Source organism: Xyrauchen texanus, chromosome 20 (assembly GCF_025860055.1).
Source record: "Xyrauchen texanus isolate HMW12.3.18 chromosome 20, RBS_HiC_50CHRs, whole genome shotgun sequence".
Lineage (NCBI taxonomy): Eukaryota > Metazoa > Chordata > Actinopteri > Cypriniformes > Catostomidae > Xyrauchen > Xyrauchen texanus.
The window spans coordinates 38,174,856-38,191,400 of record NC_068295.1 but is presented as its reverse complement, the minus strand read 5'-3'; the positions used below and the strand labels follow the sequence as shown (position 1 = coordinate 38,191,400).

The 16,545-nt window shown below is 38.4% G+C and overlaps 1 protein-coding gene across 2 annotated transcripts in view; it reads left to right on the top strand.

Annotated features, from left to right (window-relative positions):
* pde10a (phosphodiesterase 10A) overlaps positions 1-16,545 on the top strand; it is a 158,097-nt gene that overhangs the window by 126,528 nt on the left and 15,024 nt on the right. For both annotated transcript variants that reach the window (XM_052151612.1, XM_052151613.1), the window contains exons 10-17: positions 4,032-4,083; positions 5,233-5,375; positions 7,672-7,764; positions 9,182-9,368; positions 11,356-11,498; positions 12,675-12,758; positions 13,487-13,637; positions 13,731-13,886. In XM_052151612.1, the coding sequence (XP_052007572.1) occupies positions 4,032-4,083; positions 5,233-5,375; positions 7,672-7,764; positions 9,182-9,368; positions 11,356-11,498; positions 12,675-12,758; positions 13,487-13,637; positions 13,731-13,886 (1,009 nt within the window). The remainder of the gene's footprint in view (positions 1-4,031; positions 4,084-5,232; positions 5,376-7,671; positions 7,765-9,181; positions 9,369-11,355; positions 11,499-12,674; positions 12,759-13,486; positions 13,638-13,730; positions 13,887-16,545) is intronic.

Below are 16,545 nucleotides of genomic sequence, written 5' to 3'. Positions count from 1 at the left end.
AATCTCTAATGTATTGGTCCAATGTTTAATTAATTATTACTCTATATATTGCATTTAAATACATATACCTTTGTATTCAATTATAATTAAATTATCTTTATTGTGAAAATATGTATTGTATTTATTCATACTGTACATACTGTACTGCAAAGTAACTTGTCTGTTATACTGTTTAACTGTGTTAGTGTTGCCACACTATCCTGATCATTATAGCACTAAATAGGAACAACCAAAGGTCTTCTATATAATTTAAAACAAATACCATGATGACTAGACCTTGGTTAGGTGTTCTTATAATGGATGTAAGTATGGTGAACAGCAAGTAAATATTGATTATATGTCAGTTACAGCCTTTTGCCTTTGCATGACTCCTGATTTTTGGCACATGATACAAAGGCAGAGTACAGTAACTGCCAAACAAGGGTCAAAGGTCAATTTTGAGCTCAAGATTTTTTGCATACAAACATTTCTTCAGTATAGCAACTAGTTGTGAAATTTTGGGAGTCCTACCTATAATACTTTTGTCTGGACAAAACAGAAACTTTAAAGTCATTTTTCTCAGTTTCACACTCTAGTGAGTTAAGGTCTTTTGCTTTTGCAGGGCAGTACGAGTCCTCCCCTGAGACCCCCCTTCGAGCCTCTAGAATCAGTCAGACTCAGGGCCCTCTCCTTGAAGACGGCCCTCCTGATCACGCTCGCCTCCATCAAAAGGGTCGGGGACCTGCAAGCATTCTCTGTCAGCAACACCTGCCTGGAGTTTAGTCCGGAAGACACTCACATGATCGTAAGACCGCGACCAGGCTACGTGCCCAAGGTTCCTACCACTCACTTCAGGGACCAGGTAGTGAACCTGCAAGCGCTGCCCCGGGAGGAGGCAGGCCCAGCCCCTTTGTTGCTGTGTCCAGTACATGCTTTGCGTATCTACTTGGACCGCACGCAGAGCTTTAGACATTCTGAGCAGCTCTTTGTCTGCTTTGGTGGACAGCGGAAAGGGAACGTCTCCAAACAGAGGCTTTCCCACTGGGTAGTGGACGCCATTACGTTGGCCTATCGCACCCAAGCCGTGCCCCCCCTTGCGGGTCCGAGCACACTCAACAAGAAGTGTTGCATCCTCATGGGCACAGGCCAGGGGCACCTCCCTAGCAGACATATGCAGAGCAGCGGGTTGGGAAACACCCAATACCTTTGCGAGATTTTACAATCTCAGGGTTGAGTCGGTTTCGTCCCGTGTTTTCTCAGGTCCAAGCTGGTAGAACTCGGTACACGCTGACAAACTGACCAGGTGGATCACTTGCACATAGCGACCTTTCCCTCCGCTGAGGTAATACCGTGCGCTTTTACCCCAGGAGATCCCACGAACGCGGCTCCATGGATGACTCCTCCCTAGCCCTCTGGTCTGCAAATTCAGCTGAGGAATTCACAGACAAAGACCAATGCGGGTACCTTGTATTACCCTGTACTGGAATAGGTGCTCCACAGGATGGGCTCCCACGTGGACTTTTCCCCCTGTGTGTATTTTCCACGGTACGGTCCCCTCGCGTGCGGACCTGCGTCTCCCTTGGGCAGTCCACACGGACCCCCGGTTGCCATGTTTGTTGCAACTCCTCCCTCCCAATGAGGTAGGATCTACCACCACGGCATTCTCCACGTGAGCTAAAAGCCCATGTTATGTATTTCACCACTCTTTACCTCCCCCAGTCTGGGCAGGTGTGGTCTCCGCAGGGTCTTTCCCCCCTGAAAGAATAGGAAACTTGGGAAAGATCGCCTTCCCCGATGAATATGATAGCGTTAAGATGGCCCCAGCCGCTTTAACTGTATGCGAGAAACATAGAGAGAGAAAAGGCGCGGCTGGCACGGCCTGCTCCCATGCTTGGCACGTTGCCTTGTACTCCCCTCTCGGGGGTAAAGAACCAGAAGGCTTTGACGATTTTATGGGGCGTTGGGGAAGGGTACATGCAGCCTGGCACAGCTGTTCGCTTTGGCACATAAAATACCTGCCCGCTCCTGTGTCAGCAGTACACATACAAGGCTCAGCGCATGGTGTGATTTAAATTGGACCCCTAGTGTCGCTTCTTCGACACAACGTCGAAGTGAGCGACAGACAGGGAACGTCTAGGTTACGGATGTAACCTTCGTTCCCTGATGGAGGGAACGAGACGTTGTGTCCTCCCGGCCACATCGCTGAACCGAGCCACTGTTGCAGCCGAACCTCATTGTTGGCTCCTCAGAAAAATCCTGAATGAAACAGACGGATTTCCCTCCCTTTATACCCGTATGTCCGGGGGAGGGACATGCAAATTCTGTCTGCCAATTTCTCAGTGGCCTTTTCTCATAGATCAGAGATGCAAAAGGCTCTCAAGAGAGACCCCTAGTGTCGCTTCTTTGACACAACGTCTCGTTTTCTCCATCAGGGAACGGAGGTTACATCCGTAACCTAGACGATTACAATAATATGTACAGTGTAAAACTTCTGATTTTGGTCATAATGCCTGCATGCATTGTAAAGTTGAGCTTGTATGCTTTAAAACAATGTCTATTTTGTGTTGATCAAGACTGTAGTTATTAAAATTATGATAATTATTTTGTTTCTCACAGGGCGGGCCCTAAAAGGTTAAGAAACTGGAGGGCCTCGGTAGCTCAGCGAGTAAAGACCCCCCTGAAGTCTTGATTTTGAATCGTGCTGAGTGACTCCAACCAGGTCTAAGCAACCAAATTGGCCCGGTTGCTAGGGAGGGTAGAGTCACATGGGGTAACCTCCTCGTGGTTGCTATAATTTGGTTCTCGCTCTCAGTGGGGCGCGTGGTGTGTTTAGCTTGAAGTATACACGCTATAATAAAAAACACATAATATGTCTTTGTGGTGGCGTGGCTACTCACCTCAATCCGGGTGGTGGAGGACAAGTCTCAGTTGCCTCCACTGCTGTGACCATCAATCCATGCATCTTATCAAGTGGCTCGTTATGCATGACACCGCGGAGATTCCGCATGTGGAGGCTCACGCTACACTTTGCGATCCACGCACAACTTACCACGTGCCCCATTGAGAGCGAGAACCCCTTATCACGACCACGAGGAGGTTACCCCATGTGACTCTACCCTCCCTAGCATCAGGGCCAATTTGGTTGCTTAGGAGACTTTGTCACTCAGCACACCTTGGATTCTAACTTGCGACTATATATATATATATATATAATTATCTGTTTATATACGTATATTAGTGATTGATGCCTTTTTCACACATAGATAATCAGAAAATATACCCCATGATTATCGTAATAGCACACAAATTAGGTTTTTAATTTAAATGTCACCTAATGTTAAAATATTGATACCTCAAAAATATATTGATAAGATAAATTGCTGATCAATAATCGATATATATATATATATATATATATATATATATATATATATATATATAATTTATGACATGCCTTTATATATATTTAACATAATTTTAATTAATACATTAATTATATTATATATATATAGAATAATTATATATAATTTATACATATATTATAATATTGAATAATACAAATTACGTTGTAAAAATATTTTTAAATAATTTTAGTAGTTGTACTGACTAATACCAATTTAAATAAAAAATGATGCATTATTGTATTGAGTCACTTTATGTGAATCACCATTGATAATAATTATCAATTAATAATTAAATATTGTAAAGTACAGTATACCTGGGCCTTAAGAGTTTAGGGGGTTCATTGTCTTGAAAATAATGTAACGATGCAAAAAGTATTAATGGTCCTAAAGTAGGTTTCATTTTCATTATGCACAATTTAAAATGTAATAATGTGCTAAAATATATATATATATTTGTTTTTGCTTTTTGGGAGAAATGTGATCATATCCTTGAATTATTTCAATATTTATTGAAAATCAACAGTCCATGTGATATACTTTAAATAAAATCTTTAAATGAAATGCCTACATTTGTGTTACAGTGGTCTGTGTATCATATGGTTGCCTCTTTATAATGACAGCCCTTTCTCTGCTTTTCATTTTTAACAGAACGTACTTTGACAACATTGTGGCAATAGATTCTCTACTTGAACATATCATGGTGAGTATGTTTTCTTCTCTCAGTCGGGTCACATGCTCGGTCATGAGGATGAACATTCTGTTCTTCTGTCGCTCATCTGTGTCACCATCAACACTAAAGAAATCTGTGCTATGAAAGACCTTCTCTTATTTATTTGCCCTGCTCTGTGATAATACCCTCTAGTCACCGCTCACCCCATCAGCCTTGGGCATGTTGTAAAAGTTCTTTCTCCTAGTTATGCACATGTTTGTGTTTCATACATCTCTCTCACTCACACAAGCACAAATATTACTACAGTCCAAGTATCAGATCACTGCCCCCCTTGTGTCTGCATCTCCTCCTTTCTGCTCAGCAAACCAGTACAGGAAGTGATGTAAGCAGGTCAGGGAGAGGACATATTTTTTTTAATAAAGCAGAAGTTTTTTTGGAGGGGATGAGACACAAAGGGCCACAAAGTTGTGAAATTCAGAGGGAAGAGCAAGCTCACCAATGTGGGTTTTTCAATTGCAGACACCGATACAGATATCTAGAGAGCAGGGTGCCGATATACATGACCAGTGAAATGTTTGGACACATATACTCATTACCAGTGCCGAGTAGATTACTTCTGAAATGTATACAACATAATTGTAATCAGTAAAGTATATTGTAAAATTACACTTTTTTTAGGGAATCTAATCTGATTACTTTTGGATACTTACTACATGTTTTGATGGAAATCTAATTTTGAGTGTATGAAGTACAAAATTGGCATTCATTTACTGTAAACAGCCATTTGCTTTTGCCTAACCCTATAAAAATATGTATTATATCATATTAATTATATAGACGTTTTTATATTCATTTATACTTGTTTACAAACTATTTTCAAGCATTTAATCATAAGACTTTTAAAAGAAATAGAAATGCAATCAAGTGTGTCCAGACTTTTCAATGAAACTGTAAATAATGCAGTTGAATGAGAGCAGATGAGATGCAAACTTTATTTGCACAATAATTACTCTAATTTATAATTGGCTTGGCTGATATGTTGTTCTATCACTATAAATGTGCCTACAGCACTGGCGTAGTAATATAGTTACTAATATAATGTGAATTCTTCAATAAACTGTACATATGTGCTGTGGGACAATGACATTAAGGAAATGCATGTGTTTACTTGTGTTTCAGATATATGCAAAAAACCTGGTTAATGCGGACAGATGTGCGCTCTTCCAGGTAGATCACAATAACAAAGAGCTGTACTCCGACCTGTTTGATATTGGGGAGGAGAACGAAGGGAAGCCTGTCTTTAGGAAAACCAAAGAAATTAGGTAAGCACCCACAATTCCTCTTTTAGATTCCAAAATCTTTGCAAACTTCAAGAAATTAGCACTGCAAGCAGCACTGAAATTGCGCCATGTCTTCATTATTTAAATGAAGTCATTTTCATCCCATTCCTAGCATACATGCCTCCTTTATACAGTATGTAAATAAGGCTCATTATAGATTGCGTTCATTCACAAAACTACATGCAATTTGCCAGGCGTGATTTACATTGTGCTATTATAACTGAAAAACAGATGGTAAACTGAAATGTATTTAAATGAGATGCTTATGTACATTTTCTGTTGATTATGGCAGCAGTAATCAAACTAATAAATGATCAAATCATTGATCGCCAAAGATAGAGAAGTGTGTTATAGCCTTGCTACATTCTGAAGCACTGTGTAGTAAAGCACACTACATCTCTTGTTAAAGAGATGACTCGGGTTCAGATTTAGGTCTGGATCACAGTAGTGGAGTGATACTATACACAGTGTGTCAGATCACTGTGGTCTATGTCATCCTCTGCTATAAAGTGCTCAGAATCGGCCCCCAAGATCAGAATTGTGCCATGCTAATTGTGTTCAGCACAGATTTAGTGGGCAGATTTGCACCGTTGCCTGATCTGCATAATTCCTTTAGTGAATGGGGCGCTAAACCAGCGCAGACAGCACGTGCAAATACACAGGCCTAATTCATTCTTAGTGAATTTCACCCTAAGGGTTATGCTGGCTACACCATATACAGCTGGTTTGCTGTTATCAGGCTGACCGCTTCAATGCCCTTTGAAGAGTAATGAATCAGAAATATTCTCTTTATCAAAGACTACAAGAAACTTGCAAATATTTGGAGGCGAATCTCCCAAAACCTGTCAACTTGTTTAGTTCATATTTCACAAATAAAAAGAGAAATAAGAAAATATAGTTTGCATAAACAAAATGAAGCCTATTTGTGGACCATTAAGATTTTTTACATTGTGACATTATTTTCATGGGGCTGTTTCCTGTTAACAATGTTGATGTTGATGTTAGCTCTTAAGAGCGTTGTTCTCTATGAGCAAAGTTATGAACATTCTTTCATTTTTCATGTGCATTTCCCCAAATGGCACTTATATGCACTTATATAAGAGTTCACCCAAAAATAAAAAATCTCACAGCATTTACTCGCCCTCATGCCATCCCCCATGTGTACGACTTTCTTTCTTCTGCTGAACACAAATTAACATTTTTAGAAGAATATCTCAGCTCTGTGGGTCCATATAATGCAAGTGAACAGTGGCCAAAACAAAAGCATATAAAGGCAGCTAAAACAAATCCATTCGACTCCAGTGGTTAAATCCATGTCTTCTGAAGTGATTTGATGAGGGTAAAAAAAAAAAAATTCTGACCAGTAGGTGGCGATATGCACAAAAAAATATGTGAATTGCCAAAAACAAAAGAAGAAAGTGAAAGTGGAGATTGATAGTAAAAAAGGACTTAAATATTGATCTGTTTCTCACCTACACTTATCATATCACCTCTGAAGATATAGAATAAACAACTGGAGTCATGTGGATTACTTTTATGATTCCTTTATGTGCTTTTTGGAGCATCAAAAATCTGGCCACCATTTACTTGCATTGTATGGACCTACAGAGCTGAAATATACTTCTAAAAATCTTTTTGTTCAGCAGAACAAAGAAAGTCATACACATCTGGGATGGCATGAGGATGAGTAAATGATGAGAGAATTTTCATTTTTGGGGGAACTATCCCTTTAACACGAATGCTCAACGATGCACTTTAAGTGTTGCTCATCATTGTGATTTCATAATAGCTTTGCACATAACGTTATAAATATATGTGATATTCTCTTTAATAATCAAACTAATTACTAAATAATTGAACCTGTTGTTTTGTAATTATTTGGTGCAGTACGATCTATTATTTTGGCACAATCCCTGCTTTGTTTATCATATGTGTGTTTGCAATGTTTGTTTGTTTGTTAACACAAATTCATCCTAGGGTCATTACATACTATTTGAATATAAATAAACAAAATATAAAATGAAGTATCATGGTCACATTGTATATAACTGCATAAAGTATAAGAAGTGTCATTTCCAGTTTGTTTGGCAGGTGTCTGTATAGGTCTGTGCCCTAACGATGCTCTTAAGTGCTTTACGATTATTCCAGAGCACTCTTAGATCTGTGAAGATTTTTGGGAAACAAGGCCCAGGACATGTTTTTGTGAATTTAAATAATGAACATATCAATGCAAGCACAGTTCACACCTTAGTAGATAACCTTTAACACCCATCTACAGGTTTTCCATAGAGAAAGGAATAGCTGGTCAGGTGGCACGAACGGGAGAAGTTTTGAATATTCCGGACGCCTATGCAGACCCTCGTTTCAACAGGTAATGAAGATTTTTCATGTTTATCACCTGAGATTTCTATAAGCAACCAAGTTACACAACAAACAAGGTAGTTATGGCTTGATGACTGACTAAAGCAACATAATACTCAGTTTTGCACTGCATCACATGAGGAGTCAGCTTTTTTTTATCCCCTTTTCTCCCCTGTTTGGAATGCCCAATTCCCACTATTTAGTAGGTACTTGTAGTGGCGCGGTTACTCAACTCAATCCGGGTGTCGGAGGACAAGTCTCAGTTGCCTCCACTTCTGAGACCGTCAATCCGCGCATCTTATCACATGGCTGATTGTGCATGACACCGCAGAGACTCACAGCATGTGGAGGCTCATGCTACTCTCCGCAATCCATGCACAACTTACCACGCACCCCGTTGAGAGCGAGAACCCCTAATCACGTTCACGAGGAGGTTACCCCATGTGACTCTTTCTTCCCTAGCAACCGGGCCAATTTGGTTTCTTAGGAGACCTTGCTGGAGTCACTTAGTAAACCCTGGATTCGAACTCAGGACTCCAGGGGTGGTAGTCAGCGTCAATACTTGCTGAGATACCCAGCCGAGGAGTCAGCTTTTTATTAATTAGTCATTTACAATTACAGTACCATAGCAATGATTTACAGGATGAATCTCACAAAGCCTATCAAGAACATGTGTTGCAAAAATAATACAATTCCATTTAGTATGATTAGGAAGCTTTTTTTGTGTACCATTAAGATTTTGTGCATTGTGACATTATTTTAATGAAAATTAAGCACACCCCAACCAAATTCTCATTACCTTAATACAACAGAATCTCAGTCTTAACAATAATGCTGTATTATTCTGATTGTACAGCATTTAAATATTATGGTAGGATCGATAAAGCCTTTTTAATTTTTGCTGATGTTGATCAAAACTGTAGTAATGTAATGAGATTCACCATTGAGCAAAATAGGAATTGCAAACAACCCAAAAGTTGAACATCCAGATGCATTACGGCAAGTAGAATTGAAGGGGAAAAGAGTTTGATTGTCATGAAAATAATGTCACAATGCAAAAAAGCACAATAGAGGTCTTGGGGTGAGATGACCTATGACCTAGACATGTTTTTGTGAGATTCACCAAGCCCATGCATGATACAGTATAAGTGTATCGATGAGTTGGACATATGGACACACAGTAGCCTGTGTTAAAGTGGCCTTGTCAGATAAAAGGGGCTTGTGGTTAATCTGGAATAAGGTGATTGGATTAAACCCAGATGAGCCAGCGTTAGAAACACTTGTGTGTTTAACTCAATCACATACAAGCACTATGGGTGTGTGTGTGTGTGTGTGTGTGTGTGTGTGTGTGTGTGTGTGTGTGTGTGTGTGTGTGTGTGTGTGTGTGTGTGTGTGCATTTCTCTGTTGTCTGTTCCGCTTTTCACAGAGAAGTAGATCTCTACACTGGCTACACAACACGCAACATCCTGTGCATGCCCATCGTCAGCCGCGGGACTGTGATTGGTGTTGTACAAATGGTGAACAAGATGGGAGGAAGTGCCTTCACTAAAACTGATGAGAACAACTTTAAGATGTTTGCTGTCTTCTGTGCTTTGGCCTTACACTGTGCAAATGTAAGTGCACAAATAACAATGAACCATGAGCTTTTTATTCTGCCTTAGTTTTTCTCAATATTTTGAAATGTTGCCTTCTGCAAGCGAACCGAATTCTGGCTTAAATGTCCAAATATTTAAGCTACACTTAAGCCACACTTAGGGAACCAAATGACTGAGGTCACTATATAAGGGAAAATCACCTTTCTACCTTTACTAGAATTTTTAAAGGACAAATATTTGATGTAATACACTGATGAGCCAAAACATTATGACCACACACAGGTGAAGCAAATGTTGTTGATCATCTCTTAACAAGGCCACATATCAAGGTCTGGGTAGATTGGATGGTAATCAAACAATCAGTTCTCGTAGTCAACGTGTTGAATGCAGGAGAAATGTGCATGAGTAAAGAACTGAGTGACTTTGAGAAGAGCCAAATTGTTATGGCCAGACGACAAGGCTTGTGGGTGCTTTCGGTCAGCAGTGGTGAGTACCATCCGACAGTGGTCCGAGGAGGGACAAACCACAAACGGGCGACAGGGTGTTGGGTGCCCATGGCTCATCGATGTGCTAGGGCAACGAAGGCTAACCGGTTTGGTCCGAACCGACAGAAGGTCTACTGTGGCACAGAAAGTTTTAATGATGGTTACGGGAGGAATGTGTCACAACACACAGTGCATTACACCCTGGTGCGTATGGGGCTGCGTATTCGCAGACCAGACAGAGTGCCCATGATGATCCCTGTCCACCATCCGCTTGGTCCGAGTCCCGTTTTCTTTAACATCACGTAGATGGCCGTGTACGTGTGAGCCGTTTACCTGGGGTAGTGATGGAAGCAGGATGCCCTTTGGGAAGACGGCAAACTGGTGGAGGGAGTGTGATGCTCTGGGCAATGTTCTGCTAGGAAACACTGGGTTCGGCCATTCATACCAACATCAATTTGACACGTTCCACCTACATAAACATAATTGCAGACCAGGTACACCCTTTCGTGGCAATGGGATTCCATGATGGCAGTGGCCTTTTTCAGCAGGATAATGCACCTGCCACACTGCACACATTGTTTGAGAATGGTTTGAGGAACATGAAGAGTTCAAGGTGTTGCTCTGGCCTCCAAATACCCCAGATCTCAATCCGATTGAGCATCTGTGGGATGTGCTAGACCAACAAGTCCGATCCACGGAGGCTCCACCTCGCAACTTACAGGACTTGAAAGATCTGCTTCTAATGTCTCGGTGCCAGATAACACGGGACAACTTCAGGGGTCTTATAGAGTCCATGCCTTGGCGTGTCGGCATTGTTTTGGCAGCACGTGGAGGACCAACAGCATATTAGGCATAATGGTCATAACGTTTTGGCTCATCTGTGTATATGTAGTAATAGTAGTAAATAATTGTGGCAGGGCGGAGGGCGAGACCGGGTGTGTAGGATCACGACCCGGCCCCGCCCTCCGCCCTGCCACAATAATACAATAGTAATATTCCATATAAACCAATTATAGAAGAAGTAGACATTTTTGTTCAAGTAGTTTTGGATGAATTATAGCATTTGACCATGCAGGACACTACCGAATCTTCTCATAATTTCATGCCAATGACTCTTTTGAAAATCAACAAAACATCCGTAGCCAACAATATACCACAACCAACAATTGGAACTCCTTGAGAATGGGAAGTTTAGAAAATTCAGGGTCTTTCTTCCCTCTGTGGGGTCTTACTCGTCACACACAAGAGTCACATCACATAGCAGCTTTTAAAAGTATTGAGGCATGTTGATATTTCAAGACTATGAGTGCTCTGCTGTCATCCACTGATTGGATTTATATTTAGACAGAAGTCACGCTAGACAGACAGACAGACAGACAGACAGACAGATGAGACATAGGCTTTTTTTTATCTCTCAATCGGATGATTGTTATTTTCAGAGCACGAAAGTATTTTGCATGCATGTTTTGCATCTGCGTAGACATGTGTTTGTATGTGTATGTTTGTGTGTATGTGTATAGATGTATCACCGGATAAGACATTCAGAGTGCATTTACCGGGTGACAATGGAGAAGCTTTCATACCACAGTATCTGCACGTCAGAGGAGTTGAAGACCCTCACGCAGCTCTCGCTCCCTTCAGCCATATACAAAGAGATTGAAATGTGAGTCTGCACTCTCACTTCTGCACAATGTCTTTCACTAGGGCTTTTACTTTACTTACTAAATGATTTTAAAATGTTCTCGGGCGAGGAATTTAATACACGTTAAGCTCAATCGACAGCATTTGTGGCATGATGTTGATTACAAAAAAATATTTTGAATTAATATTATTAATTTTTTTTAAGAAAATAAAATTGCGGTTACAGTAAGACACTTACTAATGAAGTGAATGTGGCCAGTCTGTAAACATTGAAATACACATTGTTTTAAAAGTATTTTTCACAAGACGTTACCACCAGACTTGTTAATGTATTTTTAGTATGATGAAATTACTTACTAACCTTATCTGTGTTAAGTTATATCTCATATTATAACTTAAACCCTTTAACCAGTTTTATCACACTAAAATCATGTTAGTATAATGCTGTCCATTTGAGCTTGAGCCTGCAACATCCCTTTATTAGCAGTAAAATTACCAATATACACATTTTATTATTTTTAATAATAAAATCATTTTAAAATGTTGTTAAACATTACGTAATAATGATACATTAATTATTCAAATGTTGCTAAGCATTATTATTATACATTTTTAATAATATTGTAAGGGGGTTAAGATGGGCAAGGAGGAGGCGAGAACCGGCTTGACGATGTAAATAATATTTTAATGAGAACTTAAACCAAAACCAAAAGCACAAACATGAACACACACACGACGGACATGCCCGTAATTCTCTCTCTCTCGAACTGCCTTTATCCCTCGCGCGCCCCATCAGGCTCCACATATTTATATTTATTTATTTATTTTTTTAATTAACATATATCTTTTATCATATTGCTGTTGCCACTGTTTTAAAAAAATCTAATCAAACAATTTTTTTTTATTGATGATTATGTTTGGATGAGCTGCATTTTTGCGTGAGAAGCTGTTGTACAAATGAATTTATATTGATGCACCAAGTTGATATGTACTGTATGTAAATATTTATTGTACATTTGTATCTTTTATCATATTTGTGTTGCCACTATTTTATAAAGGCAGTAGAGGCTGTGTGTTACAGTGATTTGACCACAGTTAAAGGTGTTTTAACAGGAATGTTTATTGTATCACAAATGTGTGTAGATTTGAATAAAAACTAGTAGTACTAGTTTCAAACTGTTTGATATTTGTGTCTCAGGTTTCACTTTGACATTGCCCCTTTTGAAGAACTTTGGCCTGCAATATTTGTGTACATGGTTCACAATTCTTGTGGGAAAACCAGGTAAGAAAGATTTCTGTGAGCAGCTTAAAGAGATCATTTACCTGAAAATTATAATTCTGTCATTAATTACTCAGCTCATGTCATTTAAAACCCATATGCTTTTGTTATTGTTGTTTCAATGAAACTCAAAAGGAGAAATTTTGAAGAGTCTTAAAACAGCTCTTTTCCATACAAGGACTTTTCATAGTGACCACAGCTGTCAAGCTTCAAAAAGAAAAAAAAAGCAACAGAAAATCAATTTAAGAGAATTATTAATGTAGTCCATATAACATTTGGATTATAATGCATGTCTTCTGAACCTCTACCATAGCTTTGTGTGAAAAACAGACCAAAGACTTTGATGGAGGGGAAGATTTTCAGCAAATGGCAACTCAAATTTCAGTCTGTTGTTCACATAAAGCTATTGTATGTCTTCATAAAACTTGGAATATAGCACACTTCATGTTATATGGAGTAATTGTATGATCATTTTATTTTAATTATTTTTTTGCCTTGGTTTTTTTAATATGGAAAACGCTTCGTAAAGATTCTTCAGTATTTCTCCTTTGTGCTGCTCCTTGGGAAAAATTAAAGCATGCGAGTTTTTGATCATGACATATTTTTGTATTTTGTGTAAACTATCCCTTTAACAGTGTATTTAATCAAAATGGATCCTGAAACAGGAAGAGAAATGAGGTTAAGGTGTACAATCTTATTCATTCTTAACACTGTCTCTTTGTAAATTAAAGCTTTGAGCTGGAGAAACTGTGTCGCTTCACTATGTCAGTGCGGAAAAATTACAGACGAGTTCCATACCACAACTGGAAACACGCTTTGACGGTGGCACATTGTATGTATGCCATTCTGCAAAAGACCTCTGGGATTTTCACAGAGCTTGAGGTTGGTAGCTCATTCTTATCACTGCAGCAGTTTACCATGAATATTGCTTACTATACTTGCTTGTTCTGCTTGCTTCACTTTGGCATCACACAGAGGAAAGGGTTGTTGATTGCCTGCTTATGTCATGATTTGGACCACCGTGGCTACAGTAACAGTTACCTGCAGAAATTTGATCATCCGCTGGCCGCCCTGTATTCCACATCCACAATGGAACAACATCATTTTTCCCAGACGGTGTCAATTCTGCAGGTAAATAAAGCTCTTACACTTCATTCCAATTTAGTATCAGCTTAGTAGTAACACTTTAGATTAATGTTTCCTTTGTTAAGGATCACTAATGACTAATAAGTCATTTACAAATGCATTATTAATCAGTTATTTAAACGTATATGTTATAAGTACTTAAGTAATAAACTGATTCACACTTTATAATTCATCATTCATGTACCAAACTAGACTATAATAGTTCAATTAAAATGAGGGATTTTGTCATTTAGCTACAGTCCGCTTTGTTTGATTAATTACTGTAATGTCTTGACTCAGTTGTGATGTCACTTTCCTTTGTCACATTGATGTCAAAAGAATGGTGCAACTCCCACTGCTGCCCCAACTTAACTAGTCCTTAAATAACTAACCTTAAGTCCTCTGCAACAACATGTGTCATGTCTTTATTCTCATTCACAGCAAATATAATATAAAAAGCATATTATAAAACAAAGTTGTCCACTTTACATTAAGGTAAGTTTCCATAGGTTACCAATGATGAATAAGTGTTATTAAGCATTTATAACATATGAGGCCAACTGTCTCACTATTTTGTAAGTGATCCACGCAAATTAAATTTGCCCTTTTTACTCATTTTATATATAATTGCATGTCATTGATTTATAATGCAATTGCACATGAATTATTAGTAATTAATTAATTCCTTTATAACCTCTTAACAAAGGGAATATTAATGTAAACTGTTACAGGAAGTAGAATACCATTCAAAAGTTTGGACACAAACTTTCTCATGAGCTCAAAAACCGTTTGACCTAAAGGCTTATGGTTAAATCCTCTAAATTAGTTTTGTAGACAAATATAAAATTGTGATGATTTAATAATTTCTTTGTAAAACTAAAATAAAATGAAGGAAATGCTGTCAACAAGTGTCCAGTATCCTTCGATACTTTTTATAAAGCATTTCAGGATGCACCTCACGAACCTTGGTTGAGAGAATAACCAGATACATGTAGATAGTTTGATATGTTAAGCATTTTATGCTCACTAAAATCTGTAGAAATTAATGAAGTTCAGGCATGAAACTACATGGTGCAAGCTTATAGTTTCTTTGAACTTGTTATCTGTTAGCTAGTCAGCTCGCTCAATTATGGTATGTCAAGCCAATCGACTTATTACTCGTTTGGTGTAAACTGATTTGTCCTTTGCTGTGTAACCGCGTAGCCAATCAATTAGTGTACTCTTTCTTTGCCTAACATTTAAATTTGCACAGTTTGCAAGTAAGCAGTTTACTGCAGCAAGCTACGAGAATTTCTTTCTCTGAAAATGCTTTTGCTTAGGTGGTTGCTGGGGCTTAATTTGCTATCAGCTTGCACGGTAAGGTCTGCTTTTGTCTATGACTCATAGAAGTGTGTCTTCAACATGGTAAGCCATAGCCCAATCTGGCCTGGCACACATTGATATTTTATTCATTAGTTTAAATAAATCCACACACAGCTAGGCTAGTCACTAGTTCAATAAGCTCTGGTCTTTCCAGGTCCAGGTACACATTATGAGTCTGTTCATCTAGCCCAGACACACATAGAGATTCAGTTCATTAGTGTTACTCCATTCGGCCAGCAGGCCAAGGAACACCTAGCTAGCATACGGTGTACATGGCTCTTTGGATTAGCATCAGTACACAAGTCTTGGTGGTAGATCCGCTTGTTTGGGCATTTGTGTTTTCTGTTGTGCATATGTGCAGCTTCCCTACTTTGTAGGGGGATTGTATTTATAACTCAGTATGTATGTGTAATTTTTAGCAGTAGCAAATCTCCGTACTTGCTCTCCAGCAGAAGCATAGCAGATGTAGCATGCCAAGACAAATATTCTATCAATACGTCATACCCACATTAAAATGCTGAATCTTTCAGACAGTTGTTATGACTGAACTATATATATATATATATATATATATATATATATATATATATATATATATATATAAATTTAAATTATTGCATAAAATTTCACAAATATTGCTATCAGTACATAATATTTTTGCATTTAACTCTAGCGCATACACTCTATATCGATACATCAAATGTCGCAAAAAACTGGTTTGGAAACACTTTTTGTCAAGAAAATTGGCATTAACGCAAAAATGTAGTGTCACATGACAGAATTTACCCCAATGGTTAGCCTCTGTTAATCATGACGATGGTATACATCCTTGAAAGCTAATTTATTGTACATGATTATGGATTGATCTTAACGGCATATAGATCCAATGCTGCAAACACTTCCAGGAGAGCCAACATAAATATTTCGTATCATGCACATTGACTAGTGCATTAAGAACAAATGAATGGCCACTGTTTGTGATTAATTTAATCCATCCATATAATTATTAATGTTTCTTCTACACACCATTCAAAATAATAGACGACAGCCATGAAATTAGCCCACAATACAACAACATTTCATTTAAAAGATGTTTTATATTCAAAATAAATACACAATAATAGGTATCAGTAATAAACATCAATGTCCTTTTTTGGATCAATAACAAACCCAATTCTATAAAAATTATTGTTTAGCTTACTTTTGAAAAAATGCCAGCAGAATTCCCTGTATTAAATAATTTACCAAACGAAAAAAGCATTACATAAAAAAAATAAATTACCAAATGAAAAACAAAATATTT